The sequence below is a fragment of the Leiobunum rupestre genome, chromosome 3 (genome assembly GCF_980474605.1).
Source record: "Leiobunum rupestre chromosome 3, qqLeiRupe1.1.hap1, whole genome shotgun sequence".
NCBI classification, from domain to species: domain Eukaryota; kingdom Metazoa; phylum Arthropoda; class Arachnida; order Opiliones; family Sclerosomatidae; genus Leiobunum; species Leiobunum rupestre.
Genome location: NC_143386.1, coordinates 47,687,060 through 47,705,882, shown reverse-complemented (window position 1 = coordinate 47,705,882; position 18,823 = coordinate 47,687,060). Strand labels below are relative to the sequence as shown.

Genomic DNA, 18,823 nt, shown 5'->3' with positions numbered 1-18,823 from the left:
GTTTTGTTCACTGATAACTAATTTCGTGGCAAATATTTTAACAAAATTTGACCACTTGCTCGTGACGTCAATGCGCCTTTTTATTAAATTTGGACTGGAAACACCTTTTAATAGGGATATAAATTGATCCTCTGGTAGCATTGCATTTATTAGAAATCCTCTTACCATTTAAATAGCGACAGGTGTTTCGCTACACTTTTAATCTTTTTTTTTAATGGAGAGAGGTTAAGACCGTGCTAGACAACGTGTAGACTTAAGTCTATCGCCTACACTCCTAGGCGTTTTCAAGACCGGGTCTTAACCTCCATAAAACCACGACAAATTGAAATATTTCAGAGGTCGTAAAAGCTACAAATATATAAATTTAATTTTAGTTGGAGTCGGTTCCAGTAGATAAATAATAAAAAAATCTTTAAAAAAATGTTAATATCTTTATTCTCACTTCCTCTGCTGAGTCTGATTTTTACGATGGCCGGGGAACATTAAAATCGCCGAACAGCGGCCGTCGTTCCGCTGTTTTATTTAAACTCTTCAATCCGTCAGAACGACACCTTTTATAGCGGACGAATGGGTAGTTAATTTTGGCAAAAACAAACCCCGTCATTTGGTATACGCTTCATCACGCTGAGCGTTATAAAGCGATAAAATTTGATTTCTCTCAAACACAATAAAATCTTTTTATAACTTGCATCGCGTTGTATCTTCTGCCGGGGTACTTCCTAGTGATTCGTAAATAAGACGATCCCTGAATAAATAAGTAAAACAGTGTTTACCACCCCGGGCACCGGTTAAACACTTATTACGGGCAGGGTAGGCTGGTTTAAATTAATTGGATTAAAATCAAGATATAAATCAACTGATTTTTTCGAAAAAAATCGTTGATATAAATCAATTTGATTAAAATCAACGATTTTAATCAACTTTATTTAAATCAACTGATTTTTTAGAAAAAATCGTTGATTTAAATCACACAATGTATTTTAATGTAGGAATAAAAATGACAAAAATAGTTTCTTAAAAAATTAAAAGTATAGACTAGAATAAATTTGTAAAGTAATTTGTCCTATAGCTAATACTAGCAATTTAATTGAGTGGCGGGATTTGAAACTTAGGATTTTATAGGGATTTTGCTAAAAATATAGGTTGTTATAGGACATTTTTTAATATATAGGAATTATAGTACCTCTGGGGGCCCTAAATTAAAGGGTTGGCTGATTTCAATCATAATTGATTTTTTTAAAATCATCGATCTAAATCACACACTAGCTGAAAACTATTCGTGAGTTCTGAACCGTTCAACCAGTCCCCATGCGCACTATTCGGCAAAAAAAAATTCTAGAACTACCCAAATGCAAACTATTGAACCGTTCGGAACCGTTCTAAATGGTACCTGCTCAAGACCAAGTACTGGCCGGAACTCAAGGTTGAAATCTCTAAAATTCGTCTGCACATCGGGCTGCGTACGTCAAATCGTACGATTCTAATTTGAATGACAACTATTCGTACAAAAGTTCTGAACTATCCAGAACTTTTTCGTGACGTCATAGCTCAGTCCTAGGCCGTTCTCTTAACGGTTCAGAACTCACGAATAGTTTTCAGCTAATGTATTTTAATGTAGAAATAAAAAGTGACAAAAATAGTTTCTTAAAAAATTAAAATTTTAGCAAACTAAAATATTAAATATATAAATTCAAGACTAGCTAGCTCATAAAAGTGAAATATCCGTTAATTATTCAGGAAAAGAGAAAGTAATTGTATAAAAATCAATAAAATCAAAATCTTTAATTTTTATTTTTTGCAACTCTGATTACGGGTCCGGTTAAACACTAATTATGGGCCCCATGAGAGCGGCTGTTTCTGGGGGTTACTATACGATTTTGGGAAGAGACCCAGAAGGGTATCTCACTTGTTCAACCACGGGCCCCAGGCGGAACGGGCCCGGGGAACTTTCGCCATGCCTGCCAAATAAAGGTATCGTCAAAATACCACGCGTGTAAACCATAAAATAGACCAACTCACAAATTGCTTATGAGGAAACCACTTATTTTAGTGCTTTTATTTATGCTAGATGGCGCCAGTGAGGAAGATTTGTTTTACTCCAACTATGCAGAAAAATGGCGCTACACAACTTTAGGGGCTTTCCCGTTTTTATTTAATGTTATGTAGCGCCATCTTTAGCATAGTCGGAGTAAAAATATTAAAATAATCTTCATTTTTACTGTTTTTCGCGTAGGGTATAATAAAAAAAAACACTTCTAAACTCATAATAATATCAAGAAACACTAACAAATTAATATTTCGGTTTTTATATTATTTTAAATTTCTACGTTTCAGTCTGTTGGCGCCATCTGGTAAGGCTTAAGGTATTTAAGAATCGCCCTTTAATGGCGTTACCCCCGTAAAAGTATCTTCCTTCTCTAAAATGGTCGTTTTTTTAGTCGATGACAATGGTTTGTTTATTGTGTTAGAAATTACACAATATTACTCAAATGATGCTTGTTAAAATTAATGTACAAATATTGCATTTTTCAAAATATTTTGTCTTTAGTTTTGCATAAAATTTAATTAAATTAATAAATATATAATGCATTTCGTTCTTACGATCTTTAATTTTAGAGTTCATAATTTTGCATATAATTAGATTAATAAAGAAATAATGTATTTTTTCTGATGTTCTTTGTTTTTACAGTTCATGGGGCGAATACGTATTTCTGCTAATCGAAACGGCCATAATTGCCTTCCTGGTCATTTATTACGGCGGCCGGACGTTACTGGCGTGGTTCTTCTTGTTGACCACCGTGTCCACCCTTTACGTACTTATCTCCGGGTTGACCCCTCCACATATACTATGGTCGCTTCAAGCGGCTAACCTTCCCATCGTCGTCGTGGCTAAGGTAAGTCGAAACCGTTTGACCTTTTGACCTTCGAGCAAATTGGACGTCGATTGACGGATAACGAGTCTTTAAATTATTGACCGTTGGGGGAGAGCGCGACCCGTGTCCGCCTGTGTCGTGCTGGACCCTAATCAGGTGGTCACTTGACCACGCCCTGATGCCGCGACTCTCACGCCCTCTGTAAATGTCAACCGTTTAGAAAACGGCGATTAAATAGCGCTATCTCCGCGTGTCCCAAATGTATTCCTAATACAGTCTTCTTCCGCGCTGTGTTTATCCAAGGGTCATTAAGCTTGGGTGGGGAAGCCCGTGGCTCAGGAGGCGCCCCCTGTTGCCAGACGCGGGTAAATAGCCGGTCCCCTCCTTCGTAATAGGTTTACAGATCGTTCCCTGTTTATTGACATTTAGGGATGTTACACGATTCGTTCCACTGCCCCAAACCCCGACCCCACCTTCACCCGCGCTTTACGACATTGCCATCGAAGATGCCATTTTTGACGAATCATTTGCGAAAATATTGCGACTTTTAATATTTCGAAATTTTAGGTGGTCACGTTTTATATTTTTTCCTATTATTTCAAACTTTGATATTCATTGTACAGATTTTACTTATTTTTTATTTTTATGTTTAATTATGGTATTTTTGGAAACTTCTTTGGACAATTTATACCTTTGTTTTTCAATAACTAGCCTATTATTTCCATATGTTTTAAAATATTTTGCCTATTATTTTATCCTATATTTTTCCTGTTTCCAATATTTTATCTTATATTTTTCCTATGTTTCCAATATTTTTCCTATTCTTTTATCCTATATTTTTTTATTCTTTTATTCTATATTTTTCCTATGTTTCCAATATTTTGCCTATTATTTTATTCTTTATTTTTCCTGTTTTAAATTCTTTAGTTTGATTTAGCACAATATGCAAATAAAGAGAAAATATTGGTACTGAAGGGCTCGCGAAGAGCGGATATGCAGAATATTAGAGTTTAAGACTAAACTAAAATTACGGAAGCTCCCATCAAAATATTAAAAATAAAATTATACTTTTAGATAATAACTGCTTTGAATCGTAAAAAAAACTTTAAATACCTGCCGATATTAACAAAGTTATCTATCATAACAGTAATGTATATGATAAAAGCATTGCTAAAGACGGTTCATCACACTGTCATACCTTTTTATTAAATTTTTTTATGAAAAAATGTTTGCAAGAGCATATCCGTATATGTTTCTTTTCATTTTACGTGATACATATTTTCTATCACAAATCGAATATCGTGGTTTTTTATTTGTTTACACTCTTAACCCCCTGTCTAAAATAAGGTATGATCTACGAGGGGTTGATCACTTGCCGTAATCGGTGTACAAGCCTGTAGCTTTGACTATACTAAAATGATTACCTAACTGATTACAGATTTAGCACTACCAAAGGCTGTACTCATTTTTGTACTCCCGTAATCGGTGTACAGAATTTTAGGAAGTGGTTAGCCCCTCGATGATCTAGCTTCTGAAGTCTGGCGTACGTGGCGCAACCAATCCAATAAAATATTATCATTAGTTAGTTTATCGAGAATTTTCCTATTTTTAAATGTTTCTCTGAAAATATTTTTCTAATACCGGTATCGGCAGTGGCGTAGCTAGGGGGGGCGGACCGCACCGGGTACCACCCGTTTGGGGCCGTTTTGGGGGTGACACCCGGTCGTGAAAAAAATCAAAACTTACACAAACTAGAGACTAGTAAGTAGCACACCATGATATCCGCACCGGGTGCCACCCGTGCTAGCTACGCCACTGGATATCGGCCAATATCGGTTTAAGCGAAGCCGATATTGGCCGATACCGATATTAGAAAAATAAGCCGATATTGCAGGGTTCGTACAGAACCTGGATATCCTGGAATAGTAATAATAAAGTTTATTGATCAGGAAAATAAAGTTTACGCTTATTGCGCCCTGCTTTAGTAGGGAATGGAGATAATATTAAATACCATAAAAGTTACACAAAAATAAGAATGAAATAACAGCAATGACAAAGGAATGGCGATGGATATGGCATAAGCTGGATAAGTCAGGGATCTGTAAAATGGAGGGGAAATGTCAGGGATTTAAATAATTTTGTAGAAAGTCAGGGATAACCGGATAAGTCAGGGATTTTAGTCAGTCAACCAAACCACACATTAACAAAGAATTTTTTACCTAAACTAATAAAAACAAATGTCCAAAAATATAACAAAAAAGGTCATGAATATTGGCAAAAATTGGTCAGGGATAACCTGGAAAAGTCAGGGATTTTAGATCAGAAATTTTCGTACGAACCCTGTATTGGCGCCACCCAAAAAAATTGAGCGCACTCGAGTTTTGATAATTAATCCAACAAAGACCAAATTAATATCATTCATACCATAGTTGTAACGAAGTGTAAAAGCATCTTTAAAAAACTGTTTAAAAAGGTATTTAAATTCGTTTCCCTCCCCCGTGCAAGAAGCCGAATTCGTGTACTCGGCATTCCAGAGAAGGCTTTCCATATTTCATCTCAGCCCCCTCCCCCGAATTCCCGCGCGCTCTTTGATTGAAAGACAAGGTCCGGGTCAAATAGTCAATCTCCTCCGCGTCCGAGCGGCATGCCGGACGACCTTCGACCCCCGCGTACTCCTTAAACGTTGCCCCCCTTCCCGTACGCCTCTTAGTTGCCGAAATATCCGACAGGGGGCATCCCCGCTCGCCTATATATATAAGAACCCTGACGGGCCTTTTGAAATATTTCCTAAAAAATGCGAAGCGCGTTTGCAATAAAGATTAAGGCGTGGTATTCTTATCTTCCAATGCCACGTTAAGTTGTTTACTATTAAGGTATTTTAATACCGTTTGTGATACTCGGAGGGTACAGCGCGATGGAAGCGTGGCATGGGTGTTGGAACGTGTTGAATGATTAGCGAGGGTATTTAGGGTAGCTGTTGATGGCTGGAAACACGCCCAACTCGTCGACATGCATTTAGCCGTTCGTTTTTTGAAGAGAATCGTTGTACGTACCGGCCCCTTTTGGATCATTGTCTTACCAGACAGCCATAACGGATACTCCGACTTAGTCTTAATTATAGCTTTCCGTTCGCCGTCGAAAGATGGCGTAACCAAACTTGATTTTTTGTTTCTACCCCACTTCTTAGTTCTTATCCCCTCCTTTTAACCGTATTTCTTTCAAGTTCATGACAATCGCTGTTTTTAAACGAGAGTCTACTTAAAGCCTGATGGATTAGGGATTTTGGTGTATAATCTATTGTTATTTTGTGTTACAATTGTTGAGAAGGTGAAAAAGGTGATTTCGTGTACCCGAACCCTTTGCCTCTTTAGGACAATGTTGCCAGACATGGTTGGGGGAAAAAAACTTTTATATAAAAACATTTCATTTTAAATCAGTTTTTTTCAAACACTGCTTTATTTAACTTTTAATCTATTTTTCGCTTTTGTTTAACCGTGCATACATATTACCAATCAACTAAAAATTAATATGAATAATAAAAAATATGCCTAAATTAAACTCAAATAATTTATTACAAGTCTGGCTAGAAGCGAAAGTTTTAGTTTTGGTTTCATTTTTGATTTTTATAAATACAGCTTCACCAAGAAAAAGTCTCGAAAATTTTATAGAAAAAATAGGAAATTTTCAAGCGAATTAAAGGAAAATATAGGAAAAATAATTTGAAAAAATAAGGATTCTTATCGAAAAACCGTAGATAAAATAAAGTTAAATATAGGATGAAGAAGGGTACACGACGACGGAATGATTTCGGATTATACTACATGAGGAAACTTGAGGAATTTATAGGAAGGTATTGAAAATATAGGAAATGTGGTCACCTTGTAAATGTTTGAGAAATGTAGTTATTTCGTTAAGAAAATGTACAAATATTTTTGAATAATTTATAGTTAATTAGAAATACCAATTACTTGGTTTAAACCATGGTCTAAACCAGCCAACCATGTTGCCAGACGAACTATAATTACAGAACTCCAGGCAATCCTATAATTCCTATATTATCTTATAATTCTGAAATGGTCCTATACAGTGTTCCCAAAAAGCGACGGGGAAACAGATAAATTAACCGCCAAAATTTCGATTAATCACAGGGCCCCCAGAGGTCCTATAATTCCTTTAAAATCCTATATTTTCGAAAACGTCCTATAACATCCTATATTTTTAGCAAAACCCCTCAAAAATCATATAAAATCCCATAATTTTGATATATTGCCCATTTCAAATCCAACCACTCACAATTATCAGTTAAATTGCTAGATTTAGCTATAGGATAAATTCCGATACCAAGTCATTCTAGTCTATACTTTCGTTATTGTTAACTAGTGTTGTAAGTCGGAAAATTTCCCGCTCGGAAAATTTTCCGGAAAATTACCGAGGCCTTTTTTCCGGAAAATTTTCCGTATTTTTCCGAAAAATATTAGAAACGTTTTCATTCCATGATTTGTCTAATATATTGTTTGCAAATTTAAATAAAGCGGCATTTTCACCTCATTTTTTTTTCGAATCTAAAAGTAAAACTAAACCTATAGACTAGTTTAAACTGGTTGAAATGTAACACTATTAATGTTTTGTAGTATGTTTACTGATATTAGTCATTTTAAATCGATAAAAAGTTTAAAACATAAAAAACCCTTGAAAAGTAATTTATGTTTAAATTTTTTATTTTTCCGATTTGCGGAAAATTTTCCGCTATTCGGAAAATTTTCCGGAAATTTTTTCGCATTTAATTTTTCCGCATTTAATTTTTCCGGAAAATTAACAACCCTATTGTTAACCGAGTTGTTAACATGGTTTTATCCGAACGCCGAGCCTTATGGTACCATATTTTTGATAATTCTATTCGCTACCGAAACGAGTCTAGGTGGCGTAACGGCGCTAGCTTCTCCGAGGTTGTGCCTATGATTTAAAAGTCATAAGAACGTTATTCCTTAAACTTATTGAAATATAAGCAAACGATACAAAAATTATATTAAAATTCAAGTATCATTATTACTAAAGTCAAATTTACGAATAACGATGAGGAATAACTATTAGCGTCTGCTTTAGCCGCTACCTATCTAGGTTTCAATGGCGAACCAAAGGGGGCGTAGTGATAGTTTTCGGTCGCGAATATTGCGTGATTATTTTCGATTTTGGCAGATGGAAAAGTTTAAAATTGTTAGTTAATAATAATACTTTTTGTTTTAATTTTAAAAAATGAAATTTCTCACAAATATTAAACAAATATTTTTAATATTTGTAAGATAATTATTTTTACAATTCTACAATTCTTATGCGTTTGTGACAATACCAAAATTTCAACTACCTTTCTGGCCACTGTAATTTTGTAATCTCGAAGTCCGACGATAAATCCTGAAATCCAACAATAAACCCCTAAATCCAACTCGAAATCTCCAAATCTCGAAATCCGACGATAAATCCCGAAATCCAACTCGAAATCTCGAAATCCGACAATAATTCCTGAAATCCAACTCGAAATCCTGAAATCCAACAATAAATCCCTAAATCCAACTCGAAATCTCGAAATCCGACAATAATTCCTGAAATCCAACTCGAAATCCTGAAATCCAACAATAAATCCCTAAATCCAACTCGAAATCTCGAAATCCAACTCGAAATCTCCAAATCTAACTCAAAATCTCAAAATCTAACTCAAAATCTCAAAATCCGACGATAAATCCCGAAATCCAACTCTAAATCTCGAAATCCGACGATAAATCCCAAAATCCAACTCGAAATCTCGAAATCCGACGATAAATCCCGAAATCCAACTCGAAATCTCCAAATCTCGAAATCCGACGATAAATCCCGAAATCCAACTCGAAATCTCGAAATCCGACAATAATTCCTGAAATCCAACTCGAAATCCTGAAATCCAACAATAAATCCCTAAATCCAACTCGAAATCTCGAAATCCGACAATAATTCCTGAAATCCAACTCGAAATCCTGAAATCCAACAATAAATCCCTAAATCCAACTCGAAATCTCGAAATCCAACTCGAAATCTCCAAATCTAACTCAAAATCTCAAAATCTCAAAATCCGACGATAAATCCCGAAATCCAACTCTAAATCTCGAAATCCGACGATAAATCCCAAAATCCAACTCGAAATCTCGAAATCCGACGATAAATCCCGAAATCCAACTCGAAATCTCGAAATCCGACGATAAATCCCGAAATCCAACTCGAAATCTCGAAATCCGACGATAAATCCCGAAATCCAATTCAAAATCTCGAAATCCGACGATAAATCCTGAAATCCAACTCGAAATCCTGAAATCCGACGATAAATCCCGAAATCCAATTCGAAATCTCGAAATCCAATTCGAAATCTCGAAATCCGACGATAAATCCTGAAATCCAACTCGAAATCCTGAAATCCAACAATAAATAATGAAATCCAACTCGAAATCCGACGATAAATCCTGAAATCCGGTACAAAAGTTAAGAAATCCGAAATCCAACAAGAACTCTTGTACACATGTTTGGTGATTGTTCGACCCCTCGGATTCATAAACCCGAATAACACCGTCTGTAAATATTAAACCGTGATTCGATGTATACTTCCGCTGTTTGGCAGAAAAATAGTTCCCATTGAAAACCGCCTCGAACCTGCAAAATTACAAGTTTCACGCGTATCGCCTAGATGGACACTTATCTCGTAAAAATATATTATACGCTTTTGATATAAGTAAAACGACCATACGAAATCACCAAAGAAATTACGCTTAGTTTTGTAGTAAAACCCACCAAAATCTAAACATTCCAAGTTCCCAAAGATAAATCTAGGCTAATGATGCTACTACCGGAGTAGCAGCTTTTACGGTAACTTAAACTTACGTAAATAAAATCTTTTTTCTTACTTCCAAGGTATATAGGTTTAGCCCGCTAAAAAAGGAGAACATGCAAATTGCGCGTTCTCTTAGGCATATCGCTTACGGAAAAGGCAATTTTCCGAGCGATTTCCCATGGAAACCCGCCGCCATTGTATTCTTTCGCTCTGATGAAAGTTCCAAAACTATTCCTTCTACCAAGACGCAAAAACCGTCCCTTCTCGTATTAAACGTCTACCCTTTACTTCCACTAGCTTTAGTTACGTATATTTAAACGAATTCGCCTTCAAATAGTCTCAGCGGAGATGAAACAAATGTCCTAAACTTAATATTTATTTACGCTCAGGAAGACGATTTTTTGCGTCCTTTCTAATCCCCCTCGAGCTCTAAACGCAGAGTTGCCAGATTAATTTTAAGGATCCCGCACACTCCAATTGGGAAACTAGCCCAAAATCTCGCCCGAACCAAAAATCGTACTTTACTCGATATGGTCCAAGAAAATGGGTATTTTACCTGATACCAGAAGTAAATGAACCGAAGTTATCAGACTGCTATACTCCTCATGTTGGAGGCGTTTTCCTTATGAAGTTAAATTTTTACCTCGAATTTTAAATTTTGCGCGCTCCTAGGCAAAAAAAAACGTTTTTGTTTTTATGAAACCATTATTTATACATAGACATAGCTATACCCAAAATGCCCAAGTGCAATTTATCATGTCAAAAGACGGGGATGGAAATTAGCTTTTATTTGACTCGATTTTCTCATCATTTTCATAAGGAAAACGCCCTCCGATTCTGAGCGCTATTTCGATAACTTTGGTTCATTTACTTCTGCTGATACTTAAGGTAATGAACTAGAACTACGTTTGCACTTGAGCCTTTGGTAGTGGTAACAAGTAAGGTATATTTTGTAAAAGAATTTAAAAAGAGTGGGTGATCGATTCACAATTTATTCAGGGCTCATACACGACCTGGAAAACATGGAAAAGTCAGGGAATTTGAAAATGTTTTCGAAATGTCAAGGAATTTTAAAATGACCCCAAAAATCAGGAAAATAAATTTTTGAAAGAAAATATTTTTGACGATTAAACCATTTATTTATTCTACAAAAATGGTCCGGGAAAATTTGGCAAATTAGTCAGTAAAAACCTGGAAATGTCAGGGAATTTAATTCCGGAAATTTTGTACGAACCCTGTTATTGTTGCGCTGGATTCCCGACCATTGGGGTTTTGGAACTATTTCAAACTTTCAGCTTGAACATTTCGAAACCTAGCCTATTATAATTCCGCCGAACTTGCAGAAACCCGCCCAAAAAGCCGCCGTCCGCCCAACAGCGTTCGTAAAGAAGCCCAATTTGGGCGGGAAACCTCCCAGCTGGTAACTCTGCTTAGAAAGACTATTTTTAGCGTCATTCCTAATCCCCCCCAAACTCTAACAGTAAGTTCCTTCCCCCTTTTAAAAAAATCAAATCGTGTCGCTATCTCATTGGTTCCCTAGAACTTAAGTCTTCCGACGCGATTGCAGCGCACTCTTGTGACGTTCTACTTCCCCTACTCGTTCGGGGGGAGGGGAGAGACTAAACTAGAACATTATGCCTTATATTCTATCGTCTCAATGTAGTCATTCTCATATTCTTGGTTCTCGTAAGGCAAAAATATCAAAATGAAATTATGAAGTTCGCGGGTATCATCCTCAACTGATATTAGAAGGGACGTACCCCCAAAAAAATTAGAACTATTCGCGCGTATAATCGGAAAAATGTATAGCTCATCAGGAGGTCCAATTTTTGCAACAGCAGGGGGAGAACAGAACGCCCGAAAAAAGTCCCCGACATATCGTTTTCAAAGGAAACTATTGTTTCTCAAAGCCGTCACTAGAGGGGGCCATAAAAGTTTTGACCAAATTAAAAAGAACATTTTTCTGCCCTCCCAAACCCCCATCTCAGACTTATTTTTAATTGTACCCTCCACCCCTTACCCGAACTTACATTGAAACAAAGTGAGCGTTAAGTTTTGAATAGAAAACTCGTCAGAAGAGCTCCTTTTTGGGGGAACATTTTGAAAGAGAATCGGAAGAATACTAATTTCGTGAAAAGTCGGTAGGATAGAAAAATTCCCCCCTAATTATATCCGTAAATTCCGAGTGGGGGTGCTCCTTTGAATCCGTTCATCCTCGAAGACTAATAAACCGAACATTACCGCCATCTATCGTATTGTTTCGTATCCGCCGCCGCAAAAAGGACGCGAAAAACAAAGGGGTGTAATGTTTTCTTCCCGGCACTTGCTCTGCACTCCACGCCTCTCTCTCTCTCTAAATATAATTTCACTTTTGTTTTTAGATTCCAGAAGGCAATATAGCAGTTAGCTTTAATTGGTTTAACGCGTTTATTTTTTTTTAAGGGGAAACAAGATTTCGTCGTTTTGAAATATCGTTACTTTTGTTTTACGACTTAGGCCTAATATTTGGTATCGGGGTCTGGGATGTTCTCGTGTTGAATGTGTAATTGGTTTGTGTAGACTATAGGGCAATTGTTAGTTCGCAGCTCGAGAACATTTATAAACAACGTCAGGAATTTAGTTTTGTTGAAATGGTTTATATATTCTCGTTCAGGGTTGTTGGTCTTGCAAATTTTCGTCGGAGTTGATCTTATTTACATATTTTCGCCTATTTTTGTTGGTTCTTATTTACTCTTTCGCGCCTGGGTTTGTTGGGCGTATTTACTGTCTCGCGCCTGGGTTTGTTGGGCGTATCTACTGTCTCACGCCTGGGTTTGTTGGGCATATTTACTGTCTCGCGCCTGGGTTTGTTGGTATTCATTTTTCCCTTTCACACCTGGATTTTGTTCGTCTCGTTTATCCCTCAATCCTGAATTTTGTTGGTCTCGCGCCTGGGTTTGTTGGGCGTATTTACTGTCTCGCGCCTGGGTTTGTTGGTATTCATTTTTTCCTTCCACACCTGGATTTTGTTCGTCTCGTTTATCCCTCAATCCTGGGTTTTGTTGGTCTCGTTTATCCCTCAATCCTGGGTTTTGTTGGTCTCATTTATCCCTCTATCCTGGATTTTGTTGGTCTCATTTATCCCTCTATCCTGGATTTTGTTGGTCTCATTTATCCCTCTATCCTGGATTTTGTTGGTCTCATTTATCCCTATATCCTGGATTTTGTTGATCCCATTTATCCCTCTATCCTGGATTTTGATAGTCCCATTTATCCCTCTATCCTGGATTTTGTTGGTCTCATTTATCCCTCTATCATGGATTTTGTTGGTCTCCTTTATCCTTATATCCTGGATTTTGTTGATCCCATTTATCCCTCTATCCTCGATTTTGTTGGTCTCATTTATGCCTATATCCTGGATTTCGTTGGTCTCATTTATCCCTCTATCCTGGATTTTGTTGGTCTCATTTATCCCTCTATCCTGGATTTTGTTGGTCTCATTTATCCCTCTATCCTGAATTTTGTTGGTCTCATTTATCCCTCTATCCTGAATTTTGTTGGTCCCATTTATCCCTATATCCTGGATTTTGATGGTCCCATTTATCTCTCTATCCTGGATTTTGTTGGTCTCATTTATCCCTCTATCCTGGATTTTGTTGGTCTCCTTTATCCTTATATCCTGGATTTTGTTGATCCCATTTATCCCTTTATCCTGGATTTTGTTGGTCTCATTTATGCCTATATCCTGGATTTCGTTGGTCTCATTTATCCCTCTATCCTGGATTTTGTTGGTCTCATTTATCCCTCTATCCTGGATTTTGTTGGTCTCATTTATCCCTCTATCCTGGATTTTGTTGGTCTCATTTATCCCTATATCCTGTATTTTGTTGATCCCATTTATCCCTCTATCCTGGATTTTGATAGTCCCATTTATCCCTCTATCCTGGATTTTGTTGATCCCATTTATCCCTCTATCCTGGATTTTGATGGTCCCATTTATCGCTCTATCCTCGATTTTGTTGGTCTCATTTATCCCTATATCCTGGATTTTGTTGGTCTCATGTATCCCTATATCCTGGATTTCGTTGGTCTCATTTATCCCTCTATCCTGGATTTTGTTGGTCTCATTTATCCCTATATCCTGGATTTTGTTAGTCTCATTTATCCCTATATCCTGGATTTTGTTGGTCTCATTTATGCCTATATCCTGAATTTTGTTGGTCTCATTTATCCCTCTATCCTGAATTTTGATGGTCCCATTTATCCCTCTATCCTGGATTTTGATGGTCCCATTTATCCCTATATCCTGGATTTTGTTGGTCTCATTTATCCCTCTATCCTGAATTTTGATGGTCCCATTTATCCCTCTATCCTGGATTTTGATGGTCCCATTTATCCCTATATCCTGGATTTTGTTGGTCTCATTTATGCCTATATCCTGAATTTTGTTGGTCTCATTTATCCCTATATCCTGGATTTTGTTAGTCTCATTTATCCCTATATCCTGGATTTTGTTGGTCTCATTTATGCCTATATCCTGAATTTTGTTGGTCTCATTTATCCCTCTATCCTGAATTTTGATGGTCCCATTTATCCCTCTATCCTGGATTTTGATGGTCCCATTTATCCCTATATCCTGGATTTTGTTGGTCTCATTTATCCCTATATCCTGTATTTTGTTGATCCCATTTATCCCTCTATCCTGGATTTTGATAGTCCCATTTATCCCTCTATCCTGGATTTTGTTGATCCCATTTATCCCTCTATCCTGGATTTTGATGGTCCCATTTATCGCTCTATCCTCGATTTTGTTGGTCTCATTTATCCCTATATCCTGGATTTTGTTGGTCTCATGTATCCCTATATCCTGGATTTCGTTGGTCTCATTTATCCCTCTATCCTGGATTTTGTTGGTCCGATTTATCCCTCTATCCTGGATTTTGTTGGTCTCATTTATCCCTATATCCTGGATTTTGTTGGTCTAATTTATGCCTATATCCTGGATTTCGTTGGTCTCATTTATCCCTCTATCCTGGATTTTGTTGAGCTCATTTATCCCTCTATCCTGGATTTTGGTGGTCTCATTTATCCCTCTATCCTGAATTTTGTTGGTCTCATTTATCCCTCTATCCTGGATTTTGATGGTCCCATTTATCCCTATATCCTGGATTTTGTTGGTCTTACTAATTCTTTCGCGTCTGTGTTTATTTCTCTGTTTTTAATCTCACGGCTGGGTTTTTGTTGGTCTTAAACGCTCGGGCTCGTAGATCTTATTGGGTATAATGTAACGTTTGATATTTGGAAGCGTAATTATTTATTTTCACGCTGTATTAGACCAACCATTAGATTCCATCTCTAGCCAACGCAACATTCATCACTCTTTACCCGGAAAATGTAACCCGCAAATCCATATTGAAATTCTGAATAACGTCCAAAGTACCCCTTACGGTCCTCGCCCTATTAAATTTTAATATAAACTTAGTGAATATCCACCCCGTTTTTAAACCAAGCAAAGAAGGAGGGGTTCGCGTCCAAATTGTATTATATATAAGTCCCCTTTACATATTCTCTTACCAATCGCGCGGTAGGTCGCGGATAACCCCTGATGGTTCGGCTTCCACGCCACGCTGCACCTGAGTTAGTTTCGTATTTCCACAGCTATGAACAATCACTATGGCATTTTTACCATCCGATCGGGTTGGAAGCTCTCCTCAGCGGTGGCACCTCCCCCCGAAAACTAGGGGAAGCCAGCGGGAGGAATCCTTTTTTGCGTCCGCACCCCGTTAGGCCTAAGAGCGGGCCTTGGTCTCCGGTTTTGCGTCCTTTTTTCACCGCCGCGCAGACTGTACTTAACCCCGACTTTAACGTAAAGAGTCGGATGATTTGATCGCTTCTGTGTGGTGGAAGTAACGCGTTTCACTATTATTATTCGAAGATTATTATATTTTCTCGGTAGAAAATGGTTTATATATTTTCTGTTTTTTTTGTTGCGGTTTGAACTGGGCAATACGTTTTGTCCACCCCCCCCCTCCCTTGGCATCAGTTTTAAATTAGTTTACGGACTAGACCACCGAGTGGCGCTGTCGACTCGAATAGCCTCCACGCTCTCTTTAATCCGCTGCGTTTTATTTACGGTAAATTTAACCTAGGAGGATGAGTTTTCATCTGCCTAGATTTAACTGGTTTTTATCGCGGTGTTCTCTGCTTATTTCCAGGGTTGAATTTTCACATATAATCATAAGTAACATAATAATAAGTATGACAATTAGCAATTATTATCACCAAACTAATTTTCAGAGTAATTGCGTAATCCATATTTAGTTCAGCATAGAGCCCGCTAGTGTCTAAATACGCCTAAGACTAAATATCCTATTACTACTCGAAGGAAAGTTGCCAGTCCAAATCGGAACTAGGCTAGAGTGTCAGTCTCGAAAAAAGGTTGGGTCAGGAAATTAATTAATAAAAGTTTTAATTTTGAACATGGATTCAATGGGGGTAATGTTACATTTGTTTTGATCCACCATTTGATCAAGATGTAGATTTTTGATAAAGGAGAAGAACCGAATTTATAAATATCCAGATATTTATATAATTATATAATAAATATAATAATATAATAATTTGAAAGCTGGAAATTTTAAATTGTATTAAAACTGCTAAAAGTATATTTTTAATATTTCTTTTAAATTTATGAAAAAATTTATCCTAAACTGAACTGTTATTTATAGTAATAACATAAAACATTGCTTAAGATATTGTAAAAAGTTTATTTTGGTTTTAGTCTGGCGCCATCTAGTATAACTAAAAGCATTAAAATCGAACCTTTAAGGGCTTCTCTCTAAATGTTAGTTTCCACGTAAGCAGTTTTTGAATTGGTCTGTTGTCTCTCATAACCAGAGCTACTTCTGTAGCTGGTTCATTTTGGCGCCTAGAAGGAGCCTGGGCATTTGAATTCGTTTGCTTGTGTGTTTTCTAGCGGCTAAGAATTTTGGTCACTTTTCAGTCACAATTTTAGTCACTTAAATCACAAAATTTGGTAGCCCGTGTAGGGTAAACAGTCTGTACACAATAATTATCTCCTTAAAGCAAGTGTCGGCTCGGCGTGGAGTAACTCTTTCAACAGATGTCGCTAACGTCGAAACTAAAACAAGATACTTAAGCTACATTTTGACGTAAATGGCGGGACATAAAAGTACCCCTCGCGTTGATACAATAACTTGAATTATACTAATTTTAACAATATATTTTATATAAGATATAATAATTTGGATTAAAGTCCACTAAGTAGAGTATAATTTGTCTAATTATAATACTCAACAATGGTTCTTTGACGACGGTATTGTTTCGCTAGTTTGAGTTTTAGCTTCCAGTGCTATTAACAGATGGCAGCACGCTCTCCAATAATGTCGTTTTTTCGAAGAATCGGATAGATTCATTTCCATATCTAATAGCAAGGGCCTTATCATAATACAGGTGGCCATGATAGAGCCGACAGTTGCTTTAAATTACACGTAATATTGTTTAGTTAAGACGATAATGTATTAATCCACCTCACTGCCCTTAAAAAACTAAAATCATCCCGGTATGTATTGTCATTAGCTCCGTAAAATAAACACGTTTTTGTTTAAACATGGCCTCGCAAAATTTTCCCCAAGTAATCAACACTCCTCCATGCACTCTCGTTTATTCTTTTGTAAATGAGAAACACTGGCCTGGATTTTGCAGCGTTTAATATTTTTCTCTCAATATTGGTGGGCGATTAATACGAGGCTAATATATCACTCTCGCCTACGATTGCGTGGGCCAGCCTAGTTATAATAGAAAACGGACGAAATCGAGCGGATTATTAATGGTTGTCTAGAAAATTGGCCGCCAGAATATTGGGAGGGGTTTCGCGTCTTAGTCGAGGGTACCCCTCTTAGATTTCTTATTACACTCTTTTCGAAACGTTTCGGGGGCTGAACCCTGTGACTCACGCTCGAGAAATTGCCTTATATTGAGTGCCAATTTTTTGTAATTAAATATACTCGAATCACACCGTTGAGATTTTTATCTTGTTGTGGTAAAAATTATATTATCGTGTTATTGGGACAAATATTTTTACACAATCCGCGGTGTTCGTACGATTTCTCGCGGAACGTTATACGTGATATGTCAATAGATTGGAGATATTATGCCCTCGCCGGCATTGTTAACATTTGTGAGATCGAGGCCCCGTTAGTGGGGCATTTGCCCATTTTAGTGGCTTTGGGTGATTTTCGAATTTAAATGTACGCAATTTTTTTACATTAAGACCGACTTGGTTGAAAATTATATTTTTCGGTTGGTTCTGAACTACGTTTTCGGTTGCATTAAAAATTTTAATTTTAAGTGAGATTTTTAGCCGATTCGCGGGACCCCACAACCCGCGTACGCACTATTGTCATATTTGAATTTCGTGCCAATTGATACAGGCGCCTTCTAACTCTTTCGCGTTTCGCTACCTTATTTCGAAAACCAGGTAACTCGAATAATTTGGTTGGTCTGAAAATTAATTTAAATTAACGTGTTCGTGTTTCGCTACATTATTTCCAAAACCACGTAACTCGAATAATTTGGTTTGTCTGAAAATTAATTAAACTTAAGGTAGCGAAACACAAACACTTTTAAGTTAAATTAATGTTCAGACAAACCAAATTATTCGATTTACCTGGTTTTGGAAATAAGGTAGCGAAACACAAACACTTTTATTTCCAAAACCAGGTAACTCAAATAATTTGGTTTGTCTGAAAATTAATTTAACTTAAAAGTGTTTGTGTTTCGCTACATTATTTCCAAAACCACGTAACTCGAATAATTTGGTTTGCCTAAAAATTAATTTAAATTAACGTGTTCGTGTTTCGCTACATTATTTCCAAAACCACGTAACTCGAATAATTTGGTTTGTCTGAAAATTAATTTAAATTAACGTGTTCGTGTTTCGCGACCTTATTTCCAAAACCATGTAACTCGAAAATTTCGTTTTCGATAAAACTCCTCAAATTTAAATTTAATATTTAAAATATATTGAATGCATCAGGGGGATTGTGTGTACTTAAATGTCCGTGACATCTTGTTATGTCTTGGGTGGTTACTTATTTCG

The 18,823-nt window shown here is 36.8% G+C and overlaps 1 protein-coding gene across 1 annotated transcript in view; it reads left to right on the top strand.

Moving 5' to 3' along the window:
* Positions 1 to 18,823, top strand: part of LOC149952418 (mannose-P-dolichol utilization defect 1 protein) — a 31,617-nt gene that overhangs the window by 11,783 nt on the left and 1,011 nt on the right. The window contains exon 4 of the mRNA XM_090170164.1: positions 2,690 to 2,894. Coding sequence (XP_090026290.1) covers positions 2,690 to 2,894 — 205 coding nt within the window. The remainder of the gene's footprint in view (positions 1 to 2,689; positions 2,895 to 18,823) is intronic.